Raw genomic sequence first — 13695 nt, 5'->3', positions numbered from 1 at the left:
TGAAACAACTTCGACTTTTCCGTTCACGAAAATTACACCTGAAACCCCTACTTTGGCACAATATACAGATAATCAAACAGAACTCGCAGATATAAATTGAAATTCCTTTGGTCCAGTATTTCAAGTCGTGATGCATGTAGTTTGCTACCACGTTTAAATAAAATAAGTGTTAGTGCCAAATAACTTTATAAAACCTTTGTCGAAATATCGAAAGGTTTCAGTGACACCATCCGACGCTATAGTTTCAGTAAAAATACTTGAATATCGTTAACATCTTAGTCCCAGGGAAACAATTCCTACTTACGGATTAAAACAATTACAACCATTAAGACGCCCCTAGGTCCCTTTCTATAAATTTGTCTCAGAAACTAGCTGTAATCAACTTTAGTGAGTGAAGTTATTTTGGCCTTTGTATTTTTCTTGGCACTCGCACACAGTAAACGACCTACAAACAAACTCGTTATTAATACTAGGCGCTCAAGAGAGGTGAAGTGCCTCAGGTTCCATATTCTTATTTTACTAGGGAATGTATAGCACCTGTATGTGCATGCATTTGCCAGCTGGTAAACAGCACGCATACACCAATGTCAAATTGTGTTACTAGTTGCTGTTTAAAGCGCAACTTACTTTCCTGGTCCTATTGTGAAGACCTGGTCCGCAGAGGGTCGTACATTCTTCCCAGGCACTCCACTCCGTCAGCGCACAGTCTACAGGGCATGGTATGAGGCACGGTTCCTCTTCTATTCCACTACTGGCTCCGCAGAGGCTAACAAAAACACATTTTTAAATGGAAAAACAGTATTTTTTTAGAAATTTTTAAAAAATGCAGTTAATCGGATTTATAACAAGCTCAAATTTAAATTTTTATGTCAAAATCTCCTGTAAGTATTTGCTGTCTGACAGCCTTCCATAAAGCATGATGGTAATACTGAATCTGATTCCGTCAACTGACGCGTATTCCTCTCTGACACTATCTAAGTAACGTCAATTCCATGTATTTTGTTTTTCGGCAAGTTTTTGTGATCATAACCATCTGTAGCAAGACTGAGATCGATATTCTAGCGATCAGTGCAATTCATTTCTCATACTATAACCTTTAATTTATTTCAGTATTAAAGGAAGTCGAATTGTTGGAATGTGACTGATGACGTCGCGATAAAGCATTTGGATTTTTAATGACTTTTTTCCAGCGGGAAGCTGGCATTGAAATCTTTAACATCACGGAGCAAATCTTAGATTCTCCTGGAAGGTATGACATCCTTATGCAATTTATTCATCTTCCTTCTGCGTGTATTCTGTCCCATTTTATTGACATTATTAATACATATTAAAAATTAGTACATAATGAAACCGAAACCAAGGTATGTTTTTGTATATCAATTTTCATTCTACATTGCAGGAAATTATTGTCATTTACAATTCTGAGTTGCGAAAATGCGACTTTCACTCTGAACTGCAGGCGAAAAGTTTCTTTGTATGGCTTGTGCCACTGATTTTTCGCTTTACACTGTAGTTTAATATCCATACATTCACTGTAACGACTAAGAGTGAAAACGCATTTTTTTTTTACTGTTCAGCTGTTCACTATATTCCTGAAAGGTTACGTGGTTCAATCCGTTCGTTACTCTGAATGTCAGTTTCAGTCTCCGTGAGAATAGTGAAGTATCATTGTTTTAAAATTATTTGAAATGTAATGTTACTTTCAGTTTTTTGTTTATTGCTACGCTGTTTAAATTTCGTTTTCTGCTGTCTTTTACTTGACTTATCCGATGGATCTACTGTTGTTTTATTTACACAAATCGCTTTTAATATTGCCGTTATACCTGTAAAGAAGTTTGTCTACTCTTAATTTTTTATATGTTTCCATCCTTTGCATTGGTATCATATTGGTGCCCACATACGGTTGGATTAGCGGGGAGCACTTTCTCAAAACTGGCATTGTTTTTATTTTCATTCTGTCCAAACCATCACTTAGGCTCACATTAATAACGTCCATAAAGACGCATGGTTCCATCTACGGAAATCATGAATGCAGAGCCGATGGTCACACATTTGACTCACCCATAAATATTTTTCACGAAATTATCAGTTGTTTCCTAAATTTTCTATTAGTAACAACATATATGGCTTATTTCTTATTCGTTCTTAGCTGTAGGTTCGTAGCACTTTTAGACCTTGCGTAAATTGTTAGCACTTCTTAGCATCTATGGTGTCACACCCTTTTCTGACATACTATAATTCGATGTTCAAATGGTTATACTCATATACGCGCTTGTCATCTACATTCATTTACTTGCTATTCCCTTTGTATTCAAGCCTCTGGCAAAGTTTTCCTCTTCGTTCACTTGACGTTTTACTTCGCAAAATACATAACATGCAAACATTTAATTTTCACTGCATGATATATTTGCTTTCCGATCTCTGTACAACACATCTCTGGTATGGAGGACTCTCTAGCAAATCCTCTCGTTTTGGAGAAGGAAGTTCGATTCGGCTCTTATGAAACTTTGGGCTTCAAGGCGCAGTATTGCTCTATGTTGTTCACTAACCATTTTCGAAGTAATTTTCATACCACAAATTGTTGTTTTAAACATTATTCCAGATATCTGTCTAGTCTCACGCCTGGAATGCTTCAAGCAATTCAGGGTGTTTCAAAAATATTCAGTCTACTTAACAAGACTATATTATCTTCTGCAGCCTACACCAATAAAGATACAAACTTCGGGTCCCCTTTGCATGGGATTACAAAGTTCTGATTTATCAAAAAACATCCGATTTTACGAGGACGTGTCTTCCTCAGGGTGCGCAAAATAAAAGTGGCCCGGAAAATATTTACAGTAAGACTGACGCTGGACTGACTCTTGTCAATGAACATCACAGAAGACGCTGGAAATAAACTGAAGCGCCAAAGAAGCTGATACAGGGATGCGTATTCAAATACAGAGATACGTAAACAGGCAGAATACGGCGCTGCGGTCGGCAACGCCTATGTAAGACATGTGTCTGGCGCAGTTATTAGATCGGTTACTGCTGCTACAATGGCAAGTTGTCAAGATTTAAGTGAATCTGAACGTGGTCTTATAGTCGGCGCACGAACAATGGGACACAGAATTTCCGAAGTAGCGATGAAGTGGGAATTTTCCCGTAAGACCATTTCACGAGTGTACAATGAATATCAGGAATCCGATAAAATATCAAATCTTCGACATCGCTGCGCCTGGAAAAAAGATTCTGCAAGAAGGCGTGACCAATGACGACTAAAGAGAATCGTTCAATGTGACAGAAGTGCAACTCTTCCGCAAATTGCTCCGGATTTCAGTGTTGGGGCTTCAACTAGTGTCAGCGTCCGAACCATTCAACGAAACACTATCGATATGGGCTTTCGGAGCCGAAGGCCTACTCCTGTATCTTTGATGACTGCATGACACAAAGCTTTACGCCTCGCCTGGGTCCGTCAACACTGACATTGGACTGTTGATGACTGGAAACATGTTACCTGGTCGGACGAGTCTCGTTTCAAATTGTATCGAGCGGATGGACGTGTACGGGTATGGAGACAACCTCATGAATTTATGGACCCTGCATGCCAGCAGGGGACTGTTCAAGATGGTGGAGGCTCTGTAATGGTCTTTGGCGTGAGCAGTTGGTGTGATATGGGACGTCTGATACGTCTAGGAACGACTCTGACAAGTGACAAGTACGTAAGCATCCTGTCTGATCACCTGCATCCGTTCATGTCCATTGTCCATTCCGACGGACTTGGGCATTTCCAGCAGGACAGCGCGACACTCCATACGCCCAGAATTGCTACAGAATGGCCACAGGAACGCTCTTCTGAGTTTAAACAGTTTAGCTGGCCATCAAACTCCCCAGACGTGAACATTATTGAGCATATCTGGGATGCCTTGCAACGTACTGTTCAGAAGAGATCTCGACTCGCTCGTAGTCTTACGGATTTACGGACAGCCCTGCAGGATTCACGGTGCCAGTTCCCTCCAGCACTAATTCAGACATTAGTCGATTCCATGCCACACGATGTTGCGGCACTTTTGCATGCTCGCGGGGGTCCTATACGACATTGGGCATGTGTACCAGTTTCTTTGGCTCTTCAGTGTATTAGACTGTAAGAAACGCGTAGCAACACTGCTTGAAGGATGGTAGCAATAGCATATTCCTTGTTCTGCTGTAGTTCTTCCTAAGTGTAAAGTTTATCTGAGTATTCTTGACCTTTCAATTTTACCTACAAGTAAAAGCCACACGGAGAGCCGTCAGGCGATCAAGTAGGCCAAGAGACTCCATTGCCTCTGCTGATTGCCCTCTCCTCACCGAACACGTCATGCACACTTGGCATGGTTGTTAATGCGGCGTGTGCAGTTGTGCCATCTTAGTGAAGAAACCCATACAGTCGTTCATCAAAAAAATAGTTCAAATGGCTCTAAGCACTATGGGACTTAACATCTGAGGTCATCAGTCCCCTAGACTTAAAACTATTTAAACCTAACTAACCTAAGGACATCACACACATCCATGCCCGGGGCAGGATTCGAACCTGCGACCGCAGCAGCAGCGCGGTTCCGTACTGAAGCGCCTAGAACAGCTCGGCCACAGCGGCCTGCAGTCGTTCATCTTCTGTGAGCTGACCCACGTATAGATTACACAGTTTCTGGATATACCGGCTAGTATTAAAAATCTTGTGAAAGACTCGCGTTACGATGAGGACACCAGACATTGCGCACCATACATCAGTCTTGAGATTATGCAATGGCTTTTCAAAGTACTGACAGAGATTTTTTGATGCATAATGGGGCATATTCTGTGAGTTCACATACCCTGTCCCACAGAACCAGGCTACATCTGAAGAAATGAAAAACTGAGTATCCAAAAATTTTGATTTCACTTCACTCGGAAAACACTGGCAGAACTCAACACGCGAAGGTTCGCCTGGACGCTTTTTTGCGCAAGAGTAAATCTGTGAGGGATACTGATGTTTCATGCTTCGGCACGTCAACCTCTTTAATTCTAACTTGCAGAGACAAACAGCGTTGAGAAATCGTCGGATTTTGCTCCAGGCTTTCCTTCACTCGAGCAACGATTTCTGATTTTCGATCTCTTTTCGGATTGTTACGCTTCTTATTTGCTTTAAAGCTCGTTTCGCGCCATCTTGTCACTAATTTTTGCATTGCAGAGTGTGCTGGAGATTTGCCAAAAGCACTTCCAGTCTTAAAGTCTAGCGCAAACACTTCCACACACGTTTCCCATGATCTGTGCTTCGTCTAACACTAGACAGTGAACATGCGCTGTTTTGTCGCGAGCACCATTTTGTGTTGCATTCAACTGGTCACTATACACGGCTGCTCCACTCACTCACTCAAACGTAATGAAACTGCGAAGAATTCGATACGGAACGTGTGACAGATACGCGTGCGCAAATATGTGACAGCAACCGACTGGTGCATCGAAATCATAGTTTCCAGCATTCTCTGTAATAGGCTCTTCTCTTGTTCATTAACAAAGATCAGTTCCATGCCAGTCTTATAGGTATTTTGCGGACCAGTTACATTTTTCTCACATGTATTAGCAAGAACCTTTAAGGATTGATCAAAAAGTTTCCGTTAGAAGTTCACATATTCCAGAATCGGTATGCCGTTCAGGCAAATTTTCCGTGGGCATTGACGCTATCATCCCACCGACGCATCAGGTTGAAGATACGCGTTTGGTAAAACAGCGTGTTCTGCTCCGTCAAGAGGTTCGTAAGTGCCTGCCGCACATCCTCGTCCGACAGGAATCATGAGCCTTTCAAAGCCTTTTTTTAAGGGACAGAAGGCGTGATAATCACATGTGGAGAGATCAAGACTATCCACTGAGTTGACAAGTGTGATGGGATAGCGATATGTTCTTATGCAGTTGGCGGTGGTATATCATGCACCAAGTATTAAAGGGCAGTGCATTGGAGGAGTTGTCATTTTTACTCAGGTGATTCATGTGAAAAGGTTTGCGACGTGATTATGACCGCTCTACGGAAATCAACAGACTTTGAGCGCGAAATGGTAGTTGGAGTTAGACTCATGAAACATTCCGTTTCGAAATCGTCAGGGAATTCAGAATTCCGAGATCCCAAGCGTCAAGAGTGTGCCTAGAATACCAGATTTCAGGCGTTACCTCTCACCACGGACAATGCAGTGGCCGGCGGCCTTCACTTAACGACCGAAAGCAGCAGTGTTTGCGTAGAGTTGTCAGTGCTAACAGACAAGCAACACTGCGTGAAATAACCGGATAAGTTTATGTCGGACGTACGACGAACGTATCCGTTAGAACAGTGAGGGGAAATTTGGCGTTAATGGACAATGGCAGTAGACGACCGACGCGAGTACCTATGTTAACAACAAGACATCGCGTGCAGCTCTTCTCTTTGGCCCATGAACATATCGGTTGGACCACAGGTGACTGTAAAACCGTGGCCCGATCAGTTGGGTCCTAATTTCAGTTGGTCAGATCTGATAGTAGGTTTCAAGTGTGGCGCAGGCCCCACGAAGTCATTGACCCAAGTTGTCAACAAGGTACTGCGCAAACTGGTGGTGGCACCATAATCGTGTGGACTGTGTTTAAATGGAACGGACTGGGTCTTCTGATCGAGCTGGACCGATCACTGACTGGGAATGGCTATGTTCGGCCTCTTGGAGGCCATCTGTAGCCATTCATGGACTTAATGTTCTAAAACAACGATTAGATATTTGTGGATGACAATTCGAAATGTTACCAGGGCAAAACTCTTTGCGACTGGGTTGAAGAACATTCTGGACAATTCGAACGAATGATTTGGCGACCCATATCGCCCGATAAGAATCCCATCGAAAATTTATGGGAAATACTCGAGAGGTCAGTCCGTGCACAAAATTCTGTACGGGCAACACTTTAGTAATTATGGACTACTATAGAGGCAGAATGGTTTAATATTTCTGCAAGGGACTTGTTGAGATCATGCCACGTGAAGATGCTGCACTACCCTGGGCCAAAGGATGTCCGACTCGATATTAGGAGCTTTCCCATGACATTTGACACCCCAGTGGAAGGCGTGTGCTCGACTGTTTCCCACCTGAGTCGTCGTAACTTCTGCGTTACGATATTTGCGATATGGGGATGTTCGCTGTCATGGAGCAGCAGAGTTCCTTGGCTCACTATTCTACGACGGTGGTTTTCAACAGACATGCTGGCCCATACACATTCTTATTCTTTCGATGGATGTCTATCGGCGTTTGTACTTCGACAGCCAAAGAAAAAACAGCAACACGTTGGTCCTGTTTGGACGCATTTGGTAATAACGTCGCCATAGTTTACGTTTTCCCATTTACAGCACGCATGTCGGAAAGACACGAATGCCACACTAATTCTCTGTCCTACATGTCGTTGCTTATGTACACCCATCGCAGTCGGGCTACGTTGCATATAAGCTGCAGCAACGCCCTCAAACGGAAACTTTTTTATCATCCCTTACAAAAACCTTGGGGTATTCTTTACAATTATGTTTTGTATCAAAACTTTCATTTACCCTTCACAAATGTGTAGTGGGTCCTCCAAGGGATGCACTACAAACAGCCAGACGATAGTCAAGCTCATCCTTTTTTTTCCAGCAATCCTGGAGTTACTGCATTCACTGCTGTTGATATGGGGCGTCTAAGTTCGCACAAAGTTATTAGGGCGATGACGCATGTAGACAGAATCTTCACAAACCACCACGAGCACAAAAATGTCTCATACTGTGAGTTCCATCAACCTTGGAGGCCAGTGGTGCAATTTGAGATCCGGTTGTGCTCTTAAGCGGTATGAGGTATCGTAACGTGTTCTCCACGAAAATCACATCTTGCAAATATAACTGAACTGCACCTCTTGAAACGGAGAACATACAACACCTTTGGTTACTGCTTTCAATTTGATTCACGTTGGGTAATGGACGAGCGAGCGAGCTAGATAGCTCATAAAGATCCCTACTGGCAACATCATTAACTGGAAACGTTAAACTGGCACCAATGTAAACTTTCAGTTTCGATCCTTGAGTTGAAATTCAGTTTAAATTTCTATCTTCATTCATGTAGATGATACAAACTGGTGAAATTTCATTAACTTTTCTGAAAAACTCTGTATATATGTTTCGTTGTGACAGTGCTTCTATCAGTCATTTGATGTTACTGCAACAGGCAATGTGCCATATTTTCTTCATGTAATGAACAAGAAAATACATGGAATTGTAAGAGTATGTTATTTATTGTGCACTGCCTGACAAAAAAGTGAAGCGTCCAGAAGGGGATAAGGAAACGAAATGAAACTTCGAGGGCTGAGATGGTATGCTGTGTTATTTCAGTGATTACAAAGTTGACTCAAATTTACAAAGAACTTTGCAGTATGAGCAAAATTATCATTTTAACGTTCCACCCTCTCTGGTCTGCATACATGCACTGATTCAGTTGGAAAGGGTGTCATAAAGCCGTCGTATCGTCTCCTGAATCAACCTGGCCCACACATATTCTAAATGGTCTTTAATTTCCTGAATACTAGCTCTGAAACAGAGGTGACGTCAAAGTTGGTCCCACACATGCTCTAATGGGGCCATATCTGAGGATCTTGATGACCAAGGGAGTACCTCAACATCACGCACACAGTTCATAGAGGCACGTGCCATGTGTGGACAACCATTGTCCTGTCGAAAAATGGCATCACGATACTGTCACATGGAAGGTAACACATGAGGACACAGGATGTCTGTGACGTATGATATGCTGTCAGATCTCCCGCAGTCACTACCAACCGTGACCTCCTCACGCCATGACACGTGCTTCCCAGTCGCGGCACCATTACAAATGTAACCGTCCTTTTTGTGGTATTAGCGGCAGCCTAGGCATGGGACGGTAATTTCCTAATCTGGCTGCAGCTTGTCACAGAATGTTGCAGGGGCTTTATAACTTGTTGTCGGATGGCAGGCGCCGATGTGAGGCGTTTATAATGTGCTCGTGCACAATACAGAGTGTCTGTCTTGTGGTGGTCAGACGTGGTAGACTGGAACCTAGACAGCGTTTATAGGCGTGTCTGTCATTTTTGCCTTCGACGGTGCCAAGCCGCTATGCATCTGTACTTAGCAGGTAATCGTCAGCTCAACCCCTGCGTTCAGGCTGGTTCCCACGGTATCCGGCAGCCTCCAGAGTACCTCCCGGTAGCCAGCCGTAGGGCGCAGAAGATAGCAACAGGGGTCGCTCCAGACGTGAGACCTCTTGCTGCATCCGCTGTAGCTTCGATAGCCAACAGGAAAACTGTAACCTTCCGGTGCACGAGTATTTCTGTCCGCGCAGAGCCGGGTAGAGCCAGTTCCGTCTTCATCATACAGCGACTGATGTACCATCAGCGTCTGGACACCGCCTCGGATCGGATATCGCCTTCGCCACCTTGACGGCAGCGCTCCCGCGACCTGTGCTGCGAGCCTTGGTGTTCCGCGCCGCGGACAAGTTGCGCTGCTCACGAGACAGAACTCTGAATACGTACTTTGTTTTGAAGATAGGCTTTTCATTGTTCGAGAGAACATAACCTACTATCTCAATAATCTATTCTCGTTTCGTTGAAGAAGGATTGTTTGTGACGAACTTTTCCTTCACATAACTAAGAAGAATTGCTGGAGAACGTTTATTTTCGTATGTTGTAATGCACCAGAAAAAGTAGACTCTTTGTGTTTGAAGTTAACTTGTTCAAATAAACAGAGATTAATTACATCTCCACACGAGCTTATGGGATATTCCGAGTGAGGGATACTTCAGTTGGTGACGAGTTATTTCAAAACCTTTCACGCGACTCTTCTAGGTACTGCTTTAGTGTCATTTTTTCGTCATGGCATCTGCCAACGAGCCGGTAGACATTACTCACCCCGTCATCCATCTGCTGCAGCACATGCAGCTCACCAGCAAACTGCTTCTGTAAAGGCTCGCGTCGCTCCCGCAGTCAGCAGCGGCATTTGCGGGACGCCTGGACCAGATTCACTCTTCAGTCCTCAACTTCTGGTCGCCGCCACCGCCGTTCCCTGAGTTCGACCGCAACGTGGAACCCTGGTCCTGTTACATAGTGAGGATAGAGCAACATTTCCTCGTTCACTTAATAACAGATGATACAGATGATACACAGCAGTGTGCCTATCTCCTGGCAAATGCCGGCCACTCTATCAGTTGATCCAGAGTCTGACCTGGACTTTCTTTCCAATAAAGTGATGAAATCCAGTCTTTTGGATTCTTTTGGCTCTCATTTCATGTGGCAGCCACGTACCACAAGCATATTCGTTCTCACAAACTGCCCAATGAGCGTTATCGAAAGCGGATCACTCATCTGCAGGGACTATCACGTAATTGTCGCTTCCAGTGTACAAACTCTCAGAGCAGATATTCCTGTGCCTCTTCACTGGTGCGGAGCATGGTGCTAGTACATTTCCCTCACGAGGGTCTCCGCCACAATCATCGAAAACTAGAAGATCCTTCCCTAGAGTCTTGCCACCCATCATTTGGGCATTTGAGCAATCCCTACACTCGTCCGCGACTCTGGAGGATCCAGCTTTGGTGTTCACCTCCCACCCCTCTTGAGGGGAACACTCCTTCCCTTACGTGCCCTCTGGGAAGGTCGAACTTGGTGGGTACACCTGTACTAACTGCTCTCGTGTGGTCAATGTTTCATTAGCCACCAACGGCTACAGTGTCGCTTCTGGCGTGCGAAGTGTACAGCATGCGGAAAACTGGGCCACAAGGTGCAAGCGTGCTGCTCCTCCCACGCCATGTCAGTCGGCTGGACAGCCACAGACGCCCCCGAATGCGATGTTCCCGGTGGGTAGGTCGCATCGCCAGACATTTGTTTTGTCCAATCCTTCATGCTCCACTCGAACAAGTCCATGTCTCTTCTGGTGTTGATGGACGGTGTCCCAGTTTAACTACAAATCGACATGGGCTTGTGTGCCACTGTCATTGACTGGCAGACGTATCAAGCAATTGGGGCTCCAATTCTCCAACGATTCGACTCCATTCTCTGTAGTTTCAGTAACAATCTCATTTCTGCCACAGGCACCTTCTCTGCCCACATTCAGTATGGCACCACATCGATCACAGGCCGTGTTCTGGCAGTAAACACTTCTGGAGCTTCCAGTCGTCTTTGTCTTGACTTCTTCAAGGCCATTGGGTTAGAAATTCACAATTCCAACCTCCTAGTGAGCCAGGTGGCAGCCAGCTCCTACACTTCGAACTTGTTTGCTAAGTATCCTGCTGTATTCTCCGTGCTCTCGTCTGGTGTCCGGGGTTTCGAGGTTCAAATAACCTTCCTCCCTACTGCCATTCCTAAGTTCTGTAATGCTTGCATGATCCTATTTGTCCTCAGGGACAAGCTGAAGTAGGAACTTCAATGTTTGCAAGACGACAGCATTCTTACACCTGTTGGGTTACCCCACCGTTAGAACTGAAAAACCCAACACGGCCCAACGCTTTTGTGGAGATTTTAGAGCAAGAATGAATGCTCAGTTTGTCATTGACTCCTACCCATTCCAAAAATGGAAGAGATCTTGACCAAAATAAGCAGGGGCAAAATGTTCACCGAAGTTGACCTTTGTGACACATAACCTCAGGTTCTTTTAGATGCAGCCTCCTGGGGAGTGTTGATGGCATATAAGCCGTTTGGCCTGTTCTAATATAGTCAGCTTCCCTTTGGCGTTGCAAGTGCACTGTCAATATTTCAGCGATACCTTGAAAACGTTCTGTCTGAGGTTCCAGGAACTGCTAACTACCTGGACGACGTATTAGTGACTGGTACATCTGCTTTCGTCCTAGCACATAATCTTGACATCTTGTTCCCAGTATCTGATCGTGGAGGGCTCCAATGTAACAAAGACAAGTCTGACTTTCTTGTGCCACATATCTTGGACATGTGCTCAGTGCTTCAGGTATTCATCCTATTCTTGAAGACATGGAAGCTATCCTAAAATTGTTAGTTCCTCAGGATATATCCCAACTGAAGTCGGTGTTGGGGCATCTGACGTACTACCAGCATTTTATCCCACATTTGGCTGTCATCACTGAGTCTTTACATCACCTGCTTTTCAAGAATGGTCAGTGACAGCGGCCCCTGCAATGTGGCAAGGCATTCTGGGCTCTGAAACAGGCTCTCCTCCAGGCCATGTGCTTGATGACGTATGTTTCCTCCCAACCCTTCATCCTGGCCACAAATGAACGCAGCTATGGAGTAGAGGTGGCAGTTTCTTATGTGGTCAATGGTGTGGAACACCCGATTGCATTCGTGTGAGAGACTCTCAATACAGCCCAACATCATTATAGTCAAATCGAAAAGGAAGATTTAGCTATCATCTTCAGCATCAAGAAACTTTGTGACTAGGTCTACGGCTGGGCATTCACTCACCTCATGGATGTTAAGCCCTCGCTGTGTCTCCTCAAGTCTTCAGCTCTAATCCCTACCAACACAGCATGCCACCTGCAACAATGGGCTATCTTTCTTTCCAGTTACACTTACGAGATCAAGTTTCAGCAACCATGCACCATGCTAAGCTGCATCTTCTTTCCCGGTTACTAGTGGGGTAAGATCCGATGTTTGATGCAAAGCCTGAAGTGCATTTTCACCTGGACTCTGAGACGGAAGCTGCCATCCCACAGCTTGACTCTATGTGGACCTCCTCCGATGGTACATGGCTAGCGACCCCATCCTACATGATGTGTTGCGGCATGTCCAGTCAGGCTGGAAGACCAAACACATGACCTTCACATACTTGGATCTACAGGCATTCTGGGCACATCTACAGGAGCTCTACTCATGGTACAGCGTTGTTCTGGTACAGGGTGGCAATGGTTGCACTCGGATGGTCATTCTTGGGCCCTCCACAACTGCATTCTCCACTTGCTACATGAGGTCCACTGGGGGGATCATCCTCATGAAGTGACAGGCAACACAACATGTCCACTGGTGGGGCATGGATGATGCTATCACAGACCTGGTTACAGCCTGACCTACAAGTCATAGCAAGCAAGCCCCTTCAATGCACCGATACTTTTGTTCGCCAAAAACATTCACCCCCTAGTCCCCCCTCCACACTGACTTTGTCAGACCATTTGCCAGAGTTCATGGCTCATCGCAATGGATGCTGGCACGGGGTTTCAGTTTGTCTCCCATCTGACTTCTACCTATGCTACTCAGACTGTTACGGCTCTGACACAGATTTTTGCCCTGGAAGGACTGCCAGAAACCATTGTAACTGACAATGGCCCACAATTTACATCCTCTGAGTTTTCGTCCTTTTGTGCCTCCAATGGTATTTCTTTGACCGATACTGTCTCTTTTGACCCCACTTTAAAAAGTGTGCCCAAACATTTGATCAGACTCCTCTTGAGTTTTAAAAGTGTCCAAACTCTGACGTCACCATTCCTTGGATGTTGTGCTCAGTCGCCCACAAGGTGGGTCTTGACCTGTGGAGACGCTGCATGGCTGACATCTTCAATCTTCGGACCATCCTTCACCCTCAGGACAAACCCCACCTTGTCGATACAGGTTCACACTTCAAGACCCTGCCTGGGTTATGAATCTTGTCTGTAGGGAGCCCTGGTGGCTTCCCACTACAATCTCCTGTCTACTTGGCAGTGTCATGCTCCTGGTTACTCTCCCAGATGGCACACGATGCCACAA

General features: G+C 44.9%; 1 protein-coding gene across 4 annotated transcripts in view; it reads right to left on the bottom strand.

Moving 5' to 3' along the window:
- Positions 1-13695, bottom strand: part of LOC126248455 (thrombospondin type-1 domain-containing protein 7A-like) — a 1193762-nt gene that overhangs the window by 152946 nt on the left and 1027121 nt on the right. For all 4 annotated transcript variants that reach the window (XM_049949448.1, XM_049949449.1, XM_049949450.1 and 1 more), the window contains one exon: positions 628-766. In XM_049949448.1, coding sequence (XP_049805405.1) covers positions 628-766 — 139 coding nt within the window. The remainder of the gene's footprint in view (positions 1-627; positions 767-13695) is intronic.

Source organism: Schistocerca nitens, chromosome 3 (genome assembly GCF_023898315.1).
Source record: "Schistocerca nitens isolate TAMUIC-IGC-003100 chromosome 3, iqSchNite1.1, whole genome shotgun sequence".
NCBI classification, from domain to species: Eukaryota; Metazoa; Arthropoda; class Insecta; order Orthoptera; family Acrididae; genus Schistocerca; species Schistocerca nitens.
This window is presented reverse-complemented; position numbering and strand designations above follow the sequence as displayed.